We start from the raw sequence: 21266 nt of genomic DNA, 5'->3' as shown, positions 1-21266 counted from the left end.
GGGTCAGCAACATCCGGGACCTGCGAGCCCGGCAGTACGCCCTGGAGACCCTGGGTCTGACCCGAGAGAGGGAGAGACTGCTGGATTACTATGGGATGCTGGACGAGAGGGGCCGGCCCTACGGCTTCCCCCCCATGCCGGTGGTGGAGGATCTGAAACCGGAGGACGACCAGAGAGCGACCAGCAACCTGTTCATAGGCAACCTGGACGGCAACGTGACGGAGGTGGAGCTGAGGCGGGGCTTCGATAAGTACGGCATCATCGAGGACGTGGTGATCAAGCGGCCGGCGCGCGGCCAGGGGGGGGCCTACGCCTTCGTCAAGTTCCAGAACCTGGACATGGCCCATCGGGCCAAGGTGGCCATGCAGGGGCGGCTCATCGGGGGGAACCCCATCAAGATCGGCTACGGCAAAGCCAACCCCACCACGCGCCTGTGGGTGGGGGGGCTGGGGCCCGGGAACTCGCTGGCCGCCCTGGCTCGGGAGTTCGACCGCTTCGGGAGCATCCGGAACATCGACTACGTGAAGGGGGACAGTTTTGCCTACATCCAGTACGAGAGTCTGGATGCCGCCCAGGCCGCCTGCACACAGATGAGGGGCTTCCCCCTGGGGGGCCCCGAGCGCCGGCTCAGGGTGGACTTCGCCAAGGTGGAGGAAAGCCCGTCCCGGCCGTTCCCCCCCGGCTACCAGCCCCCGTGGCTCCTCTCGCCCATTACGAGCTCCTGAGCGAGGCCTACGGCCACCGGAGCCTGGAGCGGGAGGTGCGGGGGGCCAGGGAGCGCCTCTCGCCCCCCCCACACGGCCTCCTCTCCCAGAGGGAGCGGGAGCGAGTGCTGCTGGACAGAGAGTACCCCGCCAGCCCCCCCGCCTGGCGGAGCGGAGGGCGGGGGGCGTGGAGGCGTTCGGGAGGAGCCGAGGGGGGCGGAGCCGCAGCAGGAGCAGGGAGCGCTGGCTGAAGGAGCGGGAGGAGAGGAGGAGCCGGCGGAGGAGCAGGAGCCCGTCTGCAGACCGCCTGACGGAGGAGCGGGGGCGGTCCAGGGCGCGAGGCCCCGGGGGCGCCGCCACCCCCGACGCCAGTCCGGACCGCGCACGCGTCCGAGCCCCCGACTCCACCACAGAGCCCCGAGACCACTCCCCCGACAGCGGGCCGGGAGGACGCCACCCTCCCACCAACGAAGAAGAGCCGTCCTCGGGCCGCTACCACACGAAGAGGCCGTCCGGCGAGCACCTGAACAACCAGCGCGGCGGCGAGGCGGCTTCTCCCGCCGCCCACGCAGACGGCCACGCCTCCCCGCCCAGCACGCTGGCCGACTTCGCCCAGTCGTCGCTCTCCAGGATGTGGCACGGCTTCTTCGCCTTGAAGAACAGCAGCTTCCCCACGGACCTGTACCTGCTGGAGGGCGGAGCCTCCTTCTTCAGCGCCGCCATGCGCGACAGCCTGAAGCCGCCGAGCCAGCTGAAGATCGCCCAGCGGCTGCGCATGGACCAGACGCGCCTGGACGAAGTCTCGCGCCGCATCAAGCTCGGGAAGCCCGACAACTTCGCCATCCTGCTGGCGATCCAGGGTCCCGTGGACCGGCAGGGCCCCCCCCAGGACCCGGGCCTGCAGGTCCGCCTGCTGCGACACCTGGTCACGTACCTGCGGAACAAGGAGGCCGCCGGCGTGGTTAGCCTGCCCGCGGCTAAGGAGGGGGGGCCCGGCGCCATGCTGTACGCCTTCCCCCCCGGAGAGTTTTCCCAGCAGTACCTGCAGGCGGCCAAGAGGACTGTGGGTAATCTGGAGGAGGAGCACATGGTGATCGTGATCGTGAGCGACACTAACTGATGACTGAGGCGCCGCCGCCGCCTCTGTTACCCTGACGACACTAACTTCCTGTTTTATTCATCTTTTACTCATCAAACTATTTAAATCACCTCAGCGCCGCCGCCGCGGGAGCTCGCCGTGTGGCGGCGCCGCTCCCGTGACAGCGCCGCCGTCGCAGGAGCTCGCCGTGTGGCGGCGCCGCTCCCGTGACAGCGGCGCCGCCGGAAGGCTGCAAACGTTCACACTCCCGTTTTTGTACACCAACACTAAACCACGTCTGCGTGCTCGGTGACTTCAGTGGCGTGAATCCAGCGCACGAGCCGTCCTCGTCACCGTGCACGTGTCCCCGTGCACGCGTCCCCGTGCACGCGTCCCCGTGCACGTGTCCCCTGTAGGCAACACTCATCACATCTGGACTGAGACTGAAGCTGAGGACGGAGGTGGCGTCCGGGACGGAGGGCGGGGCCACGACCGGGCTCTTGGTCTGTAACCGACATTTTATGTGTTTCAGTAAACTGTTCTCATCCAGTGTTGTTACCATAGCAACCAGCTCTAGCAGTTTCGGCCGCGTGTTGTGGGCGGGGCTTACGCATTGTGGGCGGGGCTTGCGCCTCCCATCGACTGTCACTCTGCTCTTACTTTGAAAGTTGTTTTTATTGTTGCATGCAAAAGGAAGGAACGCCGCGGCGTGTTGGGCGCCCGCGTTCGCCGCCTGTTCTGTTTTATATTGTACATTTTCCTTTGAATACATGATCCATCATCTGGTACCGACCCGGTTGGTCTCTGACTCCACAAGCAGAAACACCCATTTGACCAGATCAAAGCGTCAGATCGGGACGCGTCTGCGGCGGTTCCTCCCCGCTGGGCCGCGTTCCGAAGGTTCTGGCTCCTCCGGGACTGGAACCGGTCACTCAGACGTGTTTTCACTTCAGAGTTCTGAAGGAAATTTAAAATTCAGAATCCAGAAATCTGAGAAGAAACAAAACTTCAGGGTTTGTTTTCCTAAATATAAGAAATCGGCTCAAATTAGCAACAAGTGAAATAAGGACTTTAGAATCTTCTAAAAGGATTTTCTATGAAAGACAACGACCCCAGTGGTCCTGGTCCTGGTCCTGGTCCTGGTCTCCCTGAGAAGAAACAATGAAGAGTTCCAACTGATTGGCAGCAGCTGTGTTCCTCCAGCAGGGGGCAGCAGAAGCACCACAGACGGAACCACCTGGAATCAGGTGGAAAGTCCAAACTGGCGTCACAGACAGAGAGGCAGGTGAGTCACCTGGGCACAGGTGAGTCACCTGTGCCCAGGTGAGTCACCTGTGCCCAGTGTTGTTACCATAGCAACCAGCGCTAGCAGTTTCGGCCGCGTGTGGGCGGGGCTTACGCATTGTGCCCGGTGACTCACCTGGGTCCAACAGAAACCACGAAGGTTGAGTCAGATCTGCAGGACGCCGGTCCTCGTGGTTATACTGGGGACACTGGGACAGCCCAGATAAACAACAATGTTGTTCTCCTGTAGGTTAGAAAAAAAAACAGGGTTAGGAAGCAAAATTCTAAACCCCCAATTGAAACACCGCTGCCCTCTAGAGGTTCAGAGTGGTATTACATGAGCAAGGTTCGCCGTGACCTCTGACCCCACATTAGCGTTAGCATCACTTTCTACTGGAACTTTCTGTCCAGACTCATTCATGTTAATTTTGGGTTAAATTTTTCAGTTTTGTCAAATAAAGAGAAACGAAACGTTTGATATGAACTGAAACAACACAGAAATTTATTCACATGAAGGTTCTGAAAATCATGAAGAATCCGGACAGAGAACCTGGAGCCATGAACACTGGGTCACCCGTCTGTTAGGGTAGGGTTAGTAGGGTTAGTAGGTTAGGGTTAGTAGGGTTAGAGGGTTAGAGTTAGAGGGTTAGTAGGGTTAGTAGGGTCAGAGGGTTGGGTCAGAGGGTTAGTGTTAGAGGGTAGTAGGGTCAGAGGGTTAGTAGGGTTAGAGGGTTAGAGTCAGAGGTTAGTAGGGTCAGAGGGTTAGGGTCAGAGGGTTAGTAGGGTTAGAGGGTTAGAGTCAGAGGTTAGCAGGGTCAGAGGGTTAGCAGGGTTAGAGGGTTAGAGTCAGAGGGTAGTAGGGTTAGCAGGGTCAGAGGGTTAGCAGGGTTAGTAGGGTTAGCAGGGTCAGAGGGTTAGCAGGGTCAGAGGGTTAGCAGGGTCAGAGGGTTAGTAGGGTTAGAGGGTTAGTAGGGTCAGAGGGTTAGTAGGGTTAGAGGGTTAGAGTCAGAGGGTTAGAGGGTTAGAGTCAGAGGGTTAGCAGGGTCAGAGGGTTAGCAGGGTAGTAGGGTTAGCAGGGTAGAGGGTTAGTAGGGTTAGTAGGGTCAGAGGGTTAGTAGGGTCAGAGGGTTAGTAGGGTCAGAGGGTTAGAGTCAGAGGGTTAGTAGGGTTAGAGGGTTAGAGTCAGAGGGTTAGCAGGGTCAGAGGGTTAGAGGGTTAGTAGGGTTAGAGGTTAGAGCAGGGGTGGGCAAACATTTTGATTCGTGGGCCACAAGGGTTCTAACATTTGACAAAGGGGCCGGACCAGGAGCAGATGGATGGATGGAGTGCTTTGGTAACCTCACCTCATTGGAGAAAAAATACACATCTTGGGTATGGAGAAAACATGTGCTTTAATTTCAAATGAAAATGAAGAGAAGCATTACAACAAAATATCTGACTTTGGAATGAGTCTTAAAACACTTAAAATCAAATGAATAAAATGTGCCTTTTTAAAAAAAATTAATAACCATTTCTATTTTAAAGCACTGAAAGTTCTGTTATCCTTCAGGATATCACCATCACTCTCCTCCTGACTGTCTTTTTTCTAGTGGGAAAACACCAGAATTGCAGTGAAAATTTAACATTAACAAGGTTTATTCATTTAATTTTTCAAGTTTGGCGGGCCGGATTAAAACGTTTAACGGGCCACGTGTGGCCCCCGGGCCTTAGTTTGCCATGCTGGGTTAGAGGGTTAGTAGGGTTAGAGGGTTAGCAGGGTTAGTTAGAGGGTTAGAGGGTAGTAGTTAGTAGGGTTAGAGGGTTAGCAGGGTTAGCAGGGTTAGAGGGTTAGCGGTTAGAGGTTTAGCAGGGTTAGTAGGGTTAGCAGGGTTAGTAGGGTTAGGGGTAGGGTTAGAGGGTTAGTAGGGTTAGTAGGGTTAGAGGGTTAGAGGGTTAGAGGGTTAGAGGGTTAGAGGGTTAGCAGGGTTAGAGGGTTAGCGGGTTAGCAGGGTTAGAGGGTTGGCAGGGTTAGAGGGTTAGCAGGGTTAGTAGGGTTAGCAGGTTTAGTAGGTCAGAGGGTTAGAGGGTTAGCAGGTTAGTAGGGTCAGAGGGTTAGCAGGGTTAGAGGGTTAGCAGGGTTAGTAGGGTTAGGGAGTAGGGTTAGAGGGTTAGAGTTAGAGGTTAGTAGGGTCAGAGGGTTAGTAGGGTCAGAGGGTTAGTAGGGTCAGAGGGTTAGAGTTAGAGGGTTAGTAGGGTCAGAGGGTTAGAGTTAGAGGGTTAGTAGGGTCAGAGGGTTAGTAGGGTCAGAGGGTTAGGGTCAGAGGGTTAGTAGGGTCAGAGGGTTAGAGTTAGAGGGTTAGTAGGTCAGAGGGTTAGTAGGGTCAGAGGGTTAGTAGGGTTAGAGGGTTAGGGTCAGAGGGTTAGTAGGGTTAGAGGGTTAGAGTCAGAGGGTTAGTAGGGTTAGCAGGGTCAGAGGGTTAGCAGGGTTAGTAGGGTTAGCAGGGTCAGAGGGTTAGCAGGGTTAGTAGGGTTAGCAGGGTCAGAGGGTTAGCAGGGTCAGTAGGGTTAGAGGGTAGTAGGGTCAGAGGGTTAGTAGGGTCAGAGGGTTAGAGTCAGAGGGTTAGAGGGTTAGAGGGTTAGCAGGGTTAGTAGGGTTAGATCAGGGGTGGGCAAACATTTTGATTCGTGGGCCACAATGGGTTCTAACATTTGACAGAGGGGCGGACCAGGAGCAGATGGATGGATGGAGTGCTTTGGTAACCTCACCTCATTGGAGAAAAAATACACATCTTGGGATATGGAGAAAACATGTGCTTTAATTTCAAATGAAAATGAAGAGAAGCATTACAACAAAATATCTGACTTTGGAATGAGTCTTAAAACACTTAAAATCAAATGAATAAAATGTGCCTTTTTAAAAAAAATTAATAACCATTTCTATTTTAAAGCACTGAAAGCTCTGTTATCCTTCAGGATATCACCATCACTCTCCTCCTGACTGTCTTTTTTCTAGTGGGAAAACACCAGAATTGCAGTGAAAATTTAACATTAATAACAGGTTTATTCATTTAATTTTTCAAGTTTGGCGGCCGGATTAAAACGTTTAACGGGCCGCGTGTGGCCCCCGGGCCGTAGTTTGCCCATGCCTGGGTTAGAGGGTTAGTAGGGTTAGAGGGTTAGCAGGGTTAGAGGGTTAGAGGGTTAGCAGGGTTAGTAGGGTTAGTAGGGTCAGAGGGTTAGTAGGGTTAGTAGGGTTAGTAGGGTTAGCAGGGTTAGCAGGGTTAGCAGGGTTAGAGGGTTAGAGGGTTAGCAGGGTTAGTAGGGTCAGAGGGTTAGCAGGGTTAGAGGGTTAGCAGGGTAGTAGGGTTAGCAGGGTTAGTAGGGTTAGAGGGTTAGAGGGTTAGCAGGGTCAGTCAGAGGTTAGCAGGGTTAGAGGGTTAGCAGGGTTAGTAGGGTTAGTAGGGTTAGGGTCAGAGGGTTAGCAGGGTTAATAGTTATGGTTAGCTGCTGCTGATCTTGAGGAGTGGGGGGGGCAGGAGGAGGGGAGGAGCCTTCATCCCCAGATGAGCTGCACCAGGTCAGAAACACCACCGAGGTGACGCCTGATGTGATGGAAGACCTGAATAACACCTTCATTCACATCTATAAAACAGCTTTTCATCATCAGTAGTTTGATAAAGGTTCCAGGAACCATCACAGTCACACCTCCTGGTTTGATTTCATCCCGGAAGCCTCCAGCTGTGACCTCTGACCTCATCCACTTCCGTTTACTTGATGAAACACCTATCGGCAGGGGGCGCCAGAGGACCATCGCGCAATATAAGATTTAAAGCTTTGTGATTCAGTTCCAGTTTGAGTTCACCTGAAACATTTAAACATCCAATATAATTAGTGTCATGTGACTGGTCATGTGACTGGTTAGTCTGAGCGACCTCAACCAAGTTTGAACCTCAACCTTAAAACCTGGTCCTAGCCCACAATCAGGCCTCTGGAGACCTGGGAACCAGTCCAGGGTCCTCACGCTGCTAGTAGAGTGAGCATTACGGTACTTTTGGTACTTATGTAGCAAGAACCAGAACACACACACACAGTGACACGCACACACACAGGCAGACACACACACAGTGACACGCACACACACACAGGCACGCACACACACACAGACCACACACAGGCAGACACACACACAGTGACACGCACACCACAGTGACACACACACACAGGCAGACACAACACAGTGACACGCACACACACAGGCACGCACACACACACAGACACACACACAGGCAGACACACACACACAGTGACACACACAGGCAGACACCACACACACACACACACGCACACACACACACACACACAGGCATGCACACACACGCACACACACACACAGAAGTTGGTGTTTTGTCACAGCTGGAGTTGTGGCGTGTTGGTGGACCCTCTCACCTCATCACTGCTGGCAGCTCATTAAAGAGCGAGTTAAGACCAGATCCTGATCAGAACCTGATCAGGATCTGACCTGACCTGAACGAGGCTTGCAGGGCCGAGCTTCTGTTCTCACATTCCTTCAGCGGCCCCGGGGGGAGGGGGCTCCAGATAGGGCCTCCAACCTCACACAACAATAGAGGGATGGCGTGACCTTGCACGTTTCCCTGGAATTCCCAGAATGTCTCAGTGATGAAGAGGAGGATCCAGTCCAAAGATGAGGAACCTGTGAAGGAGCCAGGTTCTGTTGTCACAACAAAACCTTTCTTAAGTCTGGGCTGGTCAGAGTTCCGAAGGGTTTCTGATGGCTAAAGGGTTCCTGCAGGGTTCCTGCAGGGGTCCTCCAGGGTTCCTGCAGGTTCCTCCAGGGTTCCTCCAGGGTTCCTGCAGGGTTCCTGCAGGGTTCCTGCAGGAGAAGGAGCCCATGGTCACAGCTGGTTTGATGTTTGTTCCTGGAGAACCAGCAGAACATTTGCAGCTGCCGCGTGTCCTCTAATAAGCCTGCGTGACACACCTGTGCAGATGGGACCTGGAGCTGATCACCTTCCAGCCAATCAGGATCAGGAGAGCCACCTGTTTCACCTGAGCAGGTGAACCCATCAGCAAGCTCACGTTCTCTCGAGGAACCTTCAGCAGGAACCTTCAGCAGGAACCTTCATGTGTGATCGATAACGATGTCTCGTGCAGTGATCCGTTTACCTCCCTGATCAATATCAGCATCGATCGGTGAAGTAAACCGATTATCTGTGATTACAGAGAGAAGAAAGGTGGGGAGCAGGAGTACAGAGGGTGGGGGGGTATGGGGCAGTTTTAGGGGAGGAGTGCCCCCGCGCCCCTCCTCCACAGACAAGTCCTCCTCCAGGCGGAGCCGCGGACATTTGCGGGTCGGCGCTGCGGTGGAGTCCGGCCGCGGAGCCTCTCAGCTCGGACGACACAGCAGCAGCTTCGCGCTGGTTCTGAAGAGAACCGGATCTTCTCCCGGATTCCTGCCGTCGGCGAACTGCCGGGAATCGCGTCGCCACTGGGAATCCCACCTCTTTCCCACTTCCTGCGGACGCGCGGAGATTTTTCCCTTCCTGCCCCGGCAGCGAGCCACCGTGTGCGGCAGCCGCGTCTCGCAGAGGGAGGAGGGATTCTCCGGACCCCCGGAGCCGGAACCGCGGAGGTCAGTGTTGCTTCTCCTCGTTTTCCTTCTGTTGTTTTCCTGGACCGAACAAACGTCCAAGGAGATGCGGAATCAAAGACGCGAAGATCGGTGGGAAATGGTGTTTTGTGCGCGTGTGTGCGTGCGAGCGCGTGTGTGGCGGAGGGAACCTTCCTGCTCCACCTCCGGGCTCCGTGAGCTCCTGCGGAGTCGGGCGGTGTTCGCCGCCTCCCTGGAGCTCCTGGTCCGCTTCCTACTCGGGCAGCTGAGCCCCCGGGCCGGGCCAGGACCGGGCCAGGCCAGGACCGGGCCAGGCCAGGACCGGGACAGGCCAGGACAGGTGCATTATCCCAGGGTGGGGGGGGCTCCTGCAGAGATTTGCCCCTGAAGCTGGTCTGCCGCGGCTCCAGGTCGCTGCGGGGGCGCTTGTGGGGCATCGCGGCGCCGTAAAGCCGCTTCTCTCTGCGGGAGGCTCCGACACCCAACTCGGGATTCCCTTCACGTCCGCTTCGCCATGGAGACGTGTGACAGGCGGCCGCGGCCTGGGGGGGGGTCTGGGGGGTCCGTGGGGAGTCTGGGGAGTCTGGGGGACGGAGGTCCGGGCCGGGCCGCTCTGGAGCTTCATCCAGGACGGTGAGTTTACTGGGAATGAACAGAAGGAAGATGGTGGATTTACTGGACCAGAGGAGGTGTTGGGGGCTCCTGTTGTTGGGGGCTCCTGGTGTTGGGGGCTCCTGGTGTTGGGGGCTCCTGGTGTTGGGGGTCCTGGTGTTGGGGGCTCCTGTTTGGCCTGGTCCCCCCCCCCCCCCCCCAAAGAGCTGCCAGAACTTTAACATCATTCCACACCAACATCTGCTGGACGAGGAACCAGCTGAAACCAGTCATGATGTTGGACTGGGAGCTGTGGTGGAGACAGACGGGTTATTTTAGAACCTTCGCTGGTCCCGTCTGACCTTTAGCTGCTGGAACACGTTCATGGTGTGTGTGTGTGTGTGTGTGCGTGTGTGTGTGTGTGTGTGTGTGTGTGTGAGTGAGAGAGAGAGAGAGACAGTGTGTGAGTGAGAGAGTGTGTGTGTGTGTTGCCATCATTCTGAAGATGAGCTTTGTTCTGGGACGTCCTGTTAGCACACTGGCTAATGTGCTAACAGGACGTGTTGACGGTGCTCCTCCCCCCCCTGACGGAGGAGTGTGTGTCGGGGGGGCAGGTGGTTGGTGGGTGGGGGGGGGGGGGGGTAGCAGGAAGGTCCTCTCAAACATAGAAGTAGACGGGGTGTGTGACCACGTCCCAGGAGTTCTGCTGGACTTTTATTGGCCTCCTTGTTTCGGTGTCCCACCGTGCTGCTCGTTGAGCTCAGTGGCGCCGGAGTTGCCAGGGCAACCGGGAAGCTCCACCCCCCCTCCTGGGACAGGTCCTGGGACGGTCCTGGGACAGGTCCTGGCTGTGTCCTGGGACAGGTCCTGGGACAGGTCCCGGGACAGGTCCTGGGACAGGTCCCGGACAGGTCCTGGGACAGGTCCTGGCTGTGTCCTGGGACAGGTCCCGGGACAGGTCCTGGGACAGGTCCCGGACAGGTCCTGGCTGTGTCCTGGGACAGGTCCCGGGACAGGTCCTGGGACGGTCCCGGACAGGTCCTGGCTGTGTCCTGGGACAGGTCCCGGGACAGGTCCTGGGACAGGTCCCGGGACAGGTCCTGGCTGTGTCCTGGGACAGGTCCTGGGACAGGTCCTGGCTGCTCTGGAGTGGTTTGTCCAAACATGAAGGGATTCCTGAAGCCCAACGCCAGCACGCCGTTTGTGGCTCCGCCCCCAACGACCACATGTGGAGACGTGTTGCTGTGTCATCCGTGAAGGAATTCAGCCCAGAGCAGCCAGAGGACGTCGCCATGGCAACAGCTCTGTCTGAACGGGAGGCTGGAGTTTCTGTTCACTCACCTTCAGACGTTCTGTCCTCACACCAGAACCAGAACCTTCAGAACCACCTGGTCACATGACCAAACATTCACACCTGCGACTCAACAACAGACGATGAGGTGTGTGTGTGTGTGTGAGAGAGGTGTGTGTAAGAGTGTGTGTGTGTGTGTGTGTGTTGTTTAACTGTTACTTTTAACACGTCTGTTTCTCATTTGCTCACCTGCTTCTGTCACCTCCAATGAAGCAGGTGAGACTGAGCCAGCACACACACACCCACACGCACACACACACGCACACACACAGACATACACACACACACACAGACATACACTGACACACAGACATACACTGACACACACTGACACACACTGACACACACACTCACACACACACACTCACACACACTCTCACAAACACACACACACTCACTCACCACACACCACCCACACGCACTGACACACACACACACACTCACACACACACACACACACACTCACACACACACTCACACACACACACACTCACACACCTCACACACACACACTCACACACACTCACAACACCACACTCACCCACACACACACACTCCCTCACACACAGCACTCACACACACACTCACCCACCACTCACACACACGCACTCCCACACACTCACAACCCCACTTCACACACCACTCCCCACACTCCATCACCCACACACCTCTCACACCCTCACATCACACCGCCTCACACACTCACACAACCACAACACTCACCCACACTCACACACACACTCACACCCCCACCCTCACACCCCACACACACTCACCCACCCTCACACACACACTCACACACACACTCTCACTCACACACACCGCACGCACACACACACACACCGCACACACTCATTCCAGTCCCAGTATTTTGGTGGCTACAGTAACGGACCAGAACCAGCTCCTGCGTGACCCGGCTAGTGGACCCTCACGTCGGTGCTGAACTCCTCAGGAGATCCGGTACTCTGTGATGCTGATCCGGTTCCGGCTGTGAGCCCGGCTCACCTTCAGGACGGTTCCCTCTAAAAATAGCTGCTGCCTGGGAGAGAAGCAGGTTCTGCTGGGATCAGCACACTGTGAGGACTCCCATACTTGTGAGGACCAAACCCTCCCAGACAGAGCTGGGTCCTGGGTCCTGGGTCCTGGGTCCTGGGTCGCTGCATGGCCTGATAACAGGACACTTTTAAACCTCTGCAGGGTCCATCTTGAAGTGTGTGTGTGTGTTGTGTGTGTGTGTGTGGTGTGTGTGTGGTGTGTGTGTGTGTGTGTGTGTGTGTGTGTGTGTGTGTGTGTGTGTTGCATATATCAGGTTCCCTCATTCCCAGCTGTCATTTTCTGTCACACAGATGAAGTTCCAGCTGCCAGTCTTGGTCAATTCTTGATGGGTGGTCTCAACCCCCCCCTCCTCCCCTCTCTCTCCCCCCCCCCCCCTCCCCCCTCCCCCCTCCCTCTCCCCCTCCCCCCTCTCCCTCTCTCTCCCCCTCCCCCTCTCCCCCCCCTCCCCCCCTATCTCCCCCCCCTCCCCCCTATCTCCCTCCCCCCCCCTCCCCCTCCTCCCCTCTCCCCCCTATCCCCCTCCTCCCCTCTCTCCCCCTCCCCCCTCCCCCCCCCCCATTTCCAGCACCCTTCTGATGTCACGCTCCACAAATGTTCCTAAACGAGTCCTAACGAGACGTTCGTCCACTTGAACTTGCAGTTATTGATCCGTCCCACGAACCAATAAGTCCTGATCAATCAGCATCCGAAGCGGAGCTCAACGCAGCCAGAGCTGCTCTTTGATGTTCCCCTGCGTCTTTGATGTTGCGCGTCTCTCGGCTTTGATTGGCAGGTGAACGGCGGCTGCAGATGTTTCAGGGTTAGCGAGAGGTTCCGTTCTTGCTGCTCGAGTGTTGTTGGGAGACTGGGAGGCCGGAACCGCCGCACCCACGGTCCTGCGGGTCCCAGCTGACCATGTGACCGGCCCGGGCGTGGGCGCCGCCGGCTCGGCGTCTCCGATAACGTTCAGTTGTGTGGAATCTACATGGAAGCTGCTTGAAGTTGGCGTGTTGCTGTTTGTGCAGACAGGAAGTCACCTCTGGCATGTTTGGGGAGTCGAGTTCACATCTGGCCTCCCTGGCTTCGGATCCTGGACCGGGGCGAGGCCGGAACAGCCCGCCAGGACCTGCTGTCCACGCCGTCCGCTGGGGCGTTGTTGTTCCGTTTTCCCAGAATTCCCTGTTTGTCTGCTGCTCCGGTGTGAACTGTGAGTTGACTTTAGCTGTGGTGAGGATCTGAGGAGGAAATGAGCCTGTGGAGCTCTTCATCGCCTCCTTCAACCTGGATCCTTTATTTGAGTGTGAGGCCAAGAAGAAGGCGGAGCCCAAAGCAGGAACTCTGGGGGGGGGGGGTTACAGGGCTGGAGGCCTCTGGTCGGAACCTCTCCTGCAGGAACCTTTATTGGACCTAACCTAGTCCCTGCTCCTGGGTAGGTACTTGGATCAGCCCCCAGAACCTCCTGGCTGGGGTGTGAGGTTCCCTGGGTGCTGATTGGCTAAAGCTCCCAGCAGAAGAGGAGAGGTAGCCTAGCAGACACGGTTGCTAGCATCCTTCACCATGGAGACCAACACATAAACCACATCCGGTCTGGTTCTGTTTCACAACAGAGCCACATGGACCAACCCGGACACCAGGGAGCTGTAGTGGGGGTGGGGGGGTGGAGCAACGCAGCAGGTGAGGTGGAGGCGACGCCGGTGAAAAGGTGAAGCGCCGTCTGGACCCGTAGCACCACAAAGCCTCTTTGTTAGCTGCCTAAAAGCAGCTAGCTGGGCGAGGACCTCGCCTGGGTGCTCCTGCCGTGATTTCACTTTCTGTGGGAGAAAAAGGAGGCTCAGCAGGGGGCCGACCCGTTCTGAATGACAAATGCTCTCGGCAGGACACACTCTCACACACACACACACACACTCTCTCACACACACACACACTCACTCACACACACACACACACACACTCTCTCACTCACACACACACACACACACACTCTCACTCACACACACACACACTCTCAGTGTAACCCCCCCCCCCCCCCCCCCCCCGCTTCGATGGCGCCGTCCGTCACTGCCACATTCGTCCTGTGTTCTGCTGCAGGTCTCTGAGGGGACGAGTCCCGACCGCCCTCCATGGTTCCTGTCCCTTGTCAGCTCTAGTGATGAACTGGAACCAAATGTTGATGGTTGTGAGTTCAAACAGCAGCTAAATGCTAACAGGAGCAGCTAAATGCTAACAGGAGCAGCTAAATGCTAACAGGAGCAGCTAGCCAGCTCATTTTCCTGGAGGTTCCAAAGAGTTTTTCTAGGTTCAGAAAGGTCACATGACCGTGTCCATGTGGAGCAGGTCTGGTTGCAAGCGTGATGGTCCACCGGCCGGCAGCTCTGACCGGATCTCCCAGGTTCCGGATCCGCCTGGAGGAGGAGTTTTAGTGTTGGATTCCACTGAATGTGTCTCTTGTCTTTGTCTCCTGGCAGATCCTAAAGACTTCCACTAGAATGGGGCCCCCACCCTCCGAGGGCTGAGGACAAAGGCGCTGAGGAGGACGAATAAGGTTCAAGGAAGGAGGACAAAACAAGGAGGTCACTGCCCGGCAGGACCGCCATAAGTGGGCGGAGTCATTTTGAAAGGAGGGATTTGTGTTCCCAGGGGTGTTGACCCCCCCCCCCCCCTTACTGCATCACTGACAGGACGGTAAAAACAGAAGAATGCACCGGAACCCATGTTCTGGAGTCCTGGCAGGGACCTGGGCCCTGGACCTCTCACTGACCAGAACCAGCGTCCTGGTACTGGGCTGCCTCCTCGCCGTGGCGAGCTGCCTCAGGGCGGAGGTGGAGGTGGATGAAGGAGGGGGGCTGGAGGCCTCCATGCGCTCCTCGTTTCTTCAGGAGTTCCAGGAAGCTTCAGAAGGTTTCCGGACAGAGACGCAGCAGAACCCGGCTGTACCCGGGTCCTTCTTGGACACGTCGGCGGCGGTGGGCCGGCTGTTCCGGATGAAGCTTCCACAGCAGCTGGAGGACGTTTCCATGGCCGACGTTGTCAAGGTGAGTCGGCGCCACTTCCTGTACATGCATGTCACAGGTGGACGTTAGGACACTGGAGGTCATGTGACCCCCTTTGGACAGGCGACCTGTCCCCATGTGGAGTTCTGGGGGGCCTCAGTGACGTGCACGGTGGGATTCTTGGTGTCTCCATCCATCCGTTCAGCTCCTCCACATTAAGCTCCTCCTCCTGGCGGCTCCTTTCACACCCTGTTTCATCTCCTCCCTGGTTCCTTCAGGCTACAGCCTTAATAGTGCACATCCACGTCCTTCCTGTCCTCCGTCACAGCATTCCCCACCCATTCACAGCTGATCCCGTCTCCTCTTTCATCTCCCACTCTCTTGGCCTCCTCCTTTCTTTAGTGTTCCGCCTTCCTGTCACATCACATCAGCCGTTATCAGCAGATGCTCACGAGCAGCATGGAAACACTGTGTTGATGAAGGTTCTTGGAGGAACCTTCCACGGGGTTAGGGTCCTCCTCCACACTCTGGTGGTTCCTGAACAATGAGATATTTCTGAATTTAAAGAGGAGTCAGGTGTGTCACACGTCTGTCTGACACGGAGATGAAGAGCACGCTGACCATCATCTTCCTCTCTGTTCCGAACACAAGTTCCATGGGCAGCAGATCTGATGCAGCCAGACGTGCAGCACATGAAGGTCACACAGGCAGGAGGTGGTGCCCTGGTTGATGGTAACATGAGCTAGTCCGTGTTGATCCAGGGGTGCTGACCCAGCAGAACCCTGGATGGACTCCAGGGTTCTGCTGGGTCAGCACCCCTGGATGGACCCTGACCTGCTGGAGCCCAAATTCAGGAGGTCTGGCGAGCCCCACCGAGAGCGCCAGCGGGCGGAGCTGGTGGGTGTGGACAGCCAGGGGAATCCCAGGGTGGGACCAGTCGGCCGTCCTCACCCTCCTTTTGCCCCCCCGCACCTCCCTCCACCAGCCCCCGGTTGACAGCTCAACACTCTGAAGGAATTCCGAAGGTCAGCGCTCGGGGTCGCAGAGTGAAAGGTCAAATCAATTCTGGTCATGTTGTGGTGCTCTTAATAAGCCCCTCCCCCACAGCGTTGGCAGCCACCCCTCCCCCTCAGCTCCTCCCCCTGGAACGCGGGACCTTTGGCGGCCGGCTCGCTCTGGCAGAGCTGCAGTGGAAAACTGGGGGGAGGCTGCAAACAGAACGTCTGAGTCAACAGGGCCGGCGGCGAGGGAGCGTTGGCAGCACGCGGCCGCCGGCCCCGTTGCCATGTAATTAAACACACAGCAGGCGAGGCCGTCTCAGGCACGTTGGTCCTCTGGAGCCACAGAACGTTGAGCTCCACCTTCAGGGGTGGACGGTCGACTCCGGGCTGTCTGGAACGGTTACACACGAGCAGAAGCAGCTCGCCGTTCCCTGGCGATCCCTCAGCCGCAGGTCTGAGGCTTGGCTGTCAGCCCGCATAGCTGGGTGTCGCCCCGATGGTCGGCTGCTCTGATTGGTTGTCCAGGCGGAGCAGGCCAGTCCATGTTTGGCATGTGTCAGATCCAGTATCGGGTTATATTTAGCCGGGTCGGATCATCGGAGGCATTTCCTGCGTGTCCTGATAAGCACCGCCTCCACTGCCATAAATAAGGAGGACACGTCTCCACCTGAGAAGACCCTGCTGCCCTGGCGTCACTGAGTCTGATCAGGAGGAGGAGCCTAAAGCAGACGTCATTCTGACGATGAGACGGTGGGACCTTCTGTCAGAGGGGGAAATATTTAAAGACCAAACTGCAGATACAGGAGGGTGGTGTCGCCACGGAGACGGCCCTTTGGACTCCTTCAGCGGAGCCCCCGTCTGATCAGCAGGGGTGGGGGGATGGTGGACGGGTGGACGGGTGGGTGGTGGACGGTGGGTGGTGGATGGGTGGTGGATGGTGGACAGGTGGGTGGACGGACGGGTGGTGGACGGGTGGGTGGTGGATGGGTGGACGATGGACGGGTGGGGGGGGGATGGTGGACGGGTGGATGATGGGTGGGTGGGTGGGGGATGGATGATGGACGGGTGGATGGATGATGGACGGGTGGACGGGTGGGGGGGGGATGGTGGACGGGTGGGTGGTGGATGGTGGGTGGTGGACGGGTGGGTGGTGGATGGTGGGTGGACGGGTGGGGGGGGGATGGTGGACGGGTGGACGGGTGGGTGGTGGACGGGTGGGTGGATGATGGACGGGTGGGTGGTGGACGGGTGGTGGTGGACGGGTGGATGGTGGATGGTGGATGGTGGATGGGTGGTGGATGGTGGATGATGGACGGGTGGACGGGTGGTGGGTGGGTGGTGGACGGGTGGGTGGTGGATGGGTGGACGATGGACGGGTGGACGGGTGGGTGGTGATGGTGGACGGGTGGGTGGTGGACGGGTGGGTGGTGGAAGGGTGGGTGGTGGACGGGTGGGTGGTGGACGGGTGGGTGGTGGACGGGTGGGTGGTGGACGGGTGGACGGGTGGATGGATGATGGACGGGTGGACGGGTGGTGGGTGGGTGGTGGACGGGTGGATGGTGGATGATGGACGGGTGGTTGGTGGACGGGTGGGTGGATGATGGACGGGTGGACGGGTGGATGGATGATGGACGGGTGGTGGGTGGACGAGTGGTGGGTGGACGGACGGGTGGACGATGGACGGGTGGACGGGTGTGGTTGCCCCTGACGCTGCCTGTCCTAAACAGCTGTTTGTCCTCTGCAGGTCTCGGAGGTGGGGAAGGATTCTCTTCCCAGGTGGCTGCACTGGAACGCCGGCGGTCGTACACTGCAGGGTGTCCCCCTGGAGGAGGACAGAGGCGTCCATTATATCTCCGTGACCTTCTTCAGCAACACTAAGTCCTCGTCTTCCTCAGAGATCTTCTCAATTGAAGTGCACCCTGAGGATGACCTGGAGCCGGACTCCACCCCTTTAGCACCTGCTGATGTCACGTGTGACGAGGAGGAGCCGGTCACGGTGATGACGGTGATCATGGATGCTGACCTGACCAAGATGAGCTCCAGCCAGAGGGTGGAGCTCCTGGACAATATGAAGAGCTTCTCAGGGGTCGGGCTTCAGCACATGAAGATCCTGCCAGTGGTCAACAACAGGCTGTTCGACATGTCTGCATTCATGGCTGGACCAGGAAATGCAAAGAAGGTGAGCCGAACCATCCAGAATCCCACTTCTCCAGACTGAATGTGACCGTAGACTGCACGTCCACAGCTGAGGACGTCCAGAGTTTGGACATTTGTTGTGTCAGACAGAAAAGAAGCAATGGTTCTTTTCTCCCTCAGGTGGTGGAGAATGGAGTCCTGTTGTCCTGGAAACTCGGCTGTTCTCTGGATCAGACCACAGTTCCTGATATCAACAATATCCAAGGTCCCGCAAAGGCCGGCACCATGTCCGCTGAGCTGGGCTACCCTGTGGTTGGCTGGCACATCACCAACAAGAAACCCCATGTTCCCAAACGGGTCAGGCGTCAACTGAATAACACTCCAACGCCGGTTCTAGTGGTGCTACCCCCAACAACTGTGGTGGAGCCTCCAGTGAGGGTGGTTCCAACACTCTCTTCCCCTTCAATTGCGCCACCTAGCGAGACATCTGCCCCACCGGTGAGAGGCCCCGTTCCACTGCCGGGCAAACCTACCATCAGATTCCGTGACCCGGTTGTCCATACACCAACGCCAGGACCCCCTCAACCAACAAGAGTAGTGGAGACAACAAGCAGTGTTCCAATTCAGCCAAGTGTGACCAGGCCAACTTATGTGGAGGCCACCGCCACACTGCCGCCACCGACTTCCACGAAAAGAACGACAAAGACACCTAAAAGAGCGAAAACCACGCCTGTGCCCAAAGAAACCAAGTCCACCACAGCCAAACCGTCCAGACGCACCACACCATCTCTTGTCGTCATCCCAGATCCATATAACACCAAGCCAGAGTTGCGTAACCCCATTGACCAGGTCAATGCACTGGTGGGCACCTACTTTGAGGTCAAGATCCCTTCAGATACTTTCTTTGATAAAGAAGACGGTACCACAGACAAGTTACGCTTGACATTGAGACAGAACAACAATGAAGTGGTTGGAGAGGGTTCCTGGGTCCAGTTCAACACCACCAGCCAGCTGCTCTACGGCCTCCCCGATGTCCAGCACGTTGGCAAACATGAATATTTCATGCAGGCAGCAGACAAAGGGAGCCTAATTGCAGTTGATGCATTTGAGGTGCGCGTAAAGCGCTGGCCCGTCAATGACAAGGCCCCCGTCGTCTTCACCGCCCGATTTGATGGGGACCCACGTTCAGTAACAAATGACATTCACAAAAAGATCCTTCTTGTCAAAAAACTGGCGTATGCATTGGGCGACCGCAACAGCAGCACAGTAAGTCTGAGGAACATCACCAAAGGGTCCATCATGGTGGAGTGGACCAACACCAGTCTCCCTCAGCACCCGTGTCCCAAGGATCAACTCACAGCAATGAGCAACATACTTGCAACTCATGATGGAAAACCTTCACAGAACTTCAGGTACTCCATGGAACCAGAATTCAAACCGTTGGAGGTCAAAGTCAAGGGCAGGTCGAGCTGTAGAACCTACTCTTTCATCCCACCGGGTGAGATCCACCTACCCGAGCCCGAGGTGGTCACCCCCGCCTTGGGAACAGGACGTCAGAGCACAGATGATGTCTATCTGCACACAGTCATTCCAGCTGTGGTGGTGGCAGCCATCTTGCTGATCGCTGGCATCGTTGCAATGATTTGCTATCGGAAGAAGAGAAAAGGCAAGCTGACCATAGAGGACCAGGCCACCTTCATCAAAAAAGGTGTCCCCATTATCTTTGCTGATGAACTCGATGACTCCAAGCCACCTCCGTCCTCTAGTATGCCCCTGATTCTCCAGGAGGAAAAGCCCCCACTTCCACCGCCAGAGTATCCCAATATGGCCACACCAGAAACCACACCTCTCAACCAGGAGATGCTGGGGGAGTACACAGCTCTGCGGGATGAAGACCCCAATGCTCCTCCCTACAAACCACCACCACCTTTCAACACTCCCATGGAGGGCAAAGGCTCCCGACCCAAGAACATGACTCCCTACAGGTCTCCACCTCCTTATGTGCCCCCCTAAGACTTACAGAGCCCTCCCCTCATAGGTCAGAGGGAGAGGAACACCCGAGGAACTGTGGCAGTTTCCAATCTGGTGTTTGTATGGACATTTACAAGGAGTGGTGGCTGAAGGTGCTAATGAACAAAGCAGCTACAGGGAATGTTGGGGGGGTGGGGGGTGGGGGTCAGGCAGGTCTGAGTGGTGATCCAGCTTTTCTACTGTGGCCTCAGAGAAACTTAATGGTCTTTGAAGCAACATTTCAGGAGTCATTTTCACACTTCCTGCCTCTTTTGTTTCTTCTGGTTACTTTTACTTTATCCAGAGTTTCTCTTTGAAGGTGGATTCAATCATCTGTCCGACCTTTTTTTGCCTTTGTTTTTACACTTGTATTCATTTAGAAGATGCTTTTATCCAAAGGGACACCGTCCACCCAGGGTGGGCTGTCTGAGGCCTGAGGTTGGATGAGGCGGCGGACAAGCGCGTTTGTGTGATTGTGTGTTTCTTCAGGTTCTGTTTGGTTGGACTTTAACACCATTTTAGCATTTTTCCACCTCAGAAGCAGCGTGCTAAAGGCGGTCGCTCGCAGGATGTTCACATAGATTCCTATATTTTTGTAGCGTTGAATGTTTGACACGGACCCTCCAGAAGCTCTTTTGCCTGTTTCACGATCCTCGTTCAGCCGAGATCAGCTGGTGGTCGTGAAGGTGCCGCGAGCAGCAGATGGACGCAGCAGCACGGTGGACTCATTACGGATGAGTCTGAAAAACAGGGTCTTGATCCGGATCTCGCTCAGAAGGAACCTTCAATCAATTTGGCCGGTTTGAGTTGTTGCTCTCTGGGGTCACCAGGAATGGCGACCCCATCTGTCCCCTGGGGGACCGCGAGAGCCAATCCTGGGGGGACCGCGAGAGAGCCGATCCCGGAGGGACCGCGAGAGCCGATCCCGGAGGGACCGCGAGAGCCGATCCCGAGGGACCGCGAGAGCCGATCCCGGGGGGCCGCGAGAGCCGATCCCGGGGGACCGCGAGAGCCGATCCTGGAGGGGCCGCGAGAGCCGTTCCTGGAGGGGCAGCGAGAGCCGATCCCGGGGGGCCGCGATTATTTTTGTACTCCCCGACGGTTGGGTCCAACTGGTGCTGCGAGGAGATTTCCAATAATTAACCATTATTTCTCTTTTTTACAGCCTCAAATTGACGATGATTAGCTTTGATTTGTTGTAGATTAGCGCTTCAGTTGAGGGTCGCGTTCATTTTCTCGTGTGCTTCTGATTTTGATGTGATCACACGTTTGATTTCTTTTTCCTGTGTTTGATTCTGAGTTTGAACTGGAAAGTGACCCTTTGCAATAATAATAATAATAATAATAATAATAATATTAATACGGATGACATGAATTCTAATTGGGGGACGCGGCCGCGCCAGCGACTCGCCTCGGTGTTGCCACGGCTTTTTCTGGTTTTTAATGTTTGTCTTATAATAAAAAGGCTTCGATAACGA

The 21266-nt window shown here is 56.5% G+C and overlaps 2 protein-coding genes and 1 long non-coding RNA gene across 3 annotated transcripts in view; 2 read left to right on the top strand and 1 right to left on the bottom strand.

Moving 5' to 3' along the window:
* rbm15b (RNA binding motif protein 15B) overlaps positions 1-2570 on the top strand; it is a 3591-nt gene extending 1021 nt beyond the window's left edge. The window contains 3 exon segments of the mRNA XM_057031596.1: positions 1-702; positions 705-860; positions 863-2570. Of these exon segments, the coding sequence (XP_056887576.1) occupies positions 1-702; positions 705-860; positions 863-1824 (1820 nt within the window). The 3' untranslated portion in view covers positions 1825-2570.
* Positions 1-13651, bottom strand: part of LOC130524982 (uncharacterized) — a 22345-nt gene extending 8694 nt beyond the window's left edge. The window contains exon 1 of the long non-coding RNA XR_008950300.1: positions 13555-13651. This is a non-coding gene — a long non-coding RNA (uncharacterized LOC130524982). The remainder of the gene's footprint in view (positions 1-13554) is intronic.
* On the top strand, positions 8383-21266 carry dag1 (dystroglycan 1). Its single transcript, XM_057031595.1, has 4 exons — positions 8383-8695; positions 14117-14683; positions 17387-17821; positions 17959-21266. The coding sequence occupies exons 2-4, from the start codon at positions 14348-14350 to the stop codon at positions 19789-19791; spliced, it is 2604 nt and encodes an 867-aa protein (XP_056887575.1). The 5' UTR covers positions 8383-8695; positions 14117-14347; the 3' UTR covers positions 19792-21266.

This window comes from Takifugu flavidus, chromosome 4 (assembly GCF_003711565.1).
Source record: "Takifugu flavidus isolate HTHZ2018 chromosome 4, ASM371156v2, whole genome shotgun sequence".
NCBI classification, from domain to species: Eukaryota; Metazoa; Chordata; class Actinopteri; order Tetraodontiformes; family Tetraodontidae; genus Takifugu; species Takifugu flavidus.
Note: the sequence above shows the minus strand (reverse complement) of the source record. Positions and strands in the feature narration are given on the sequence as shown.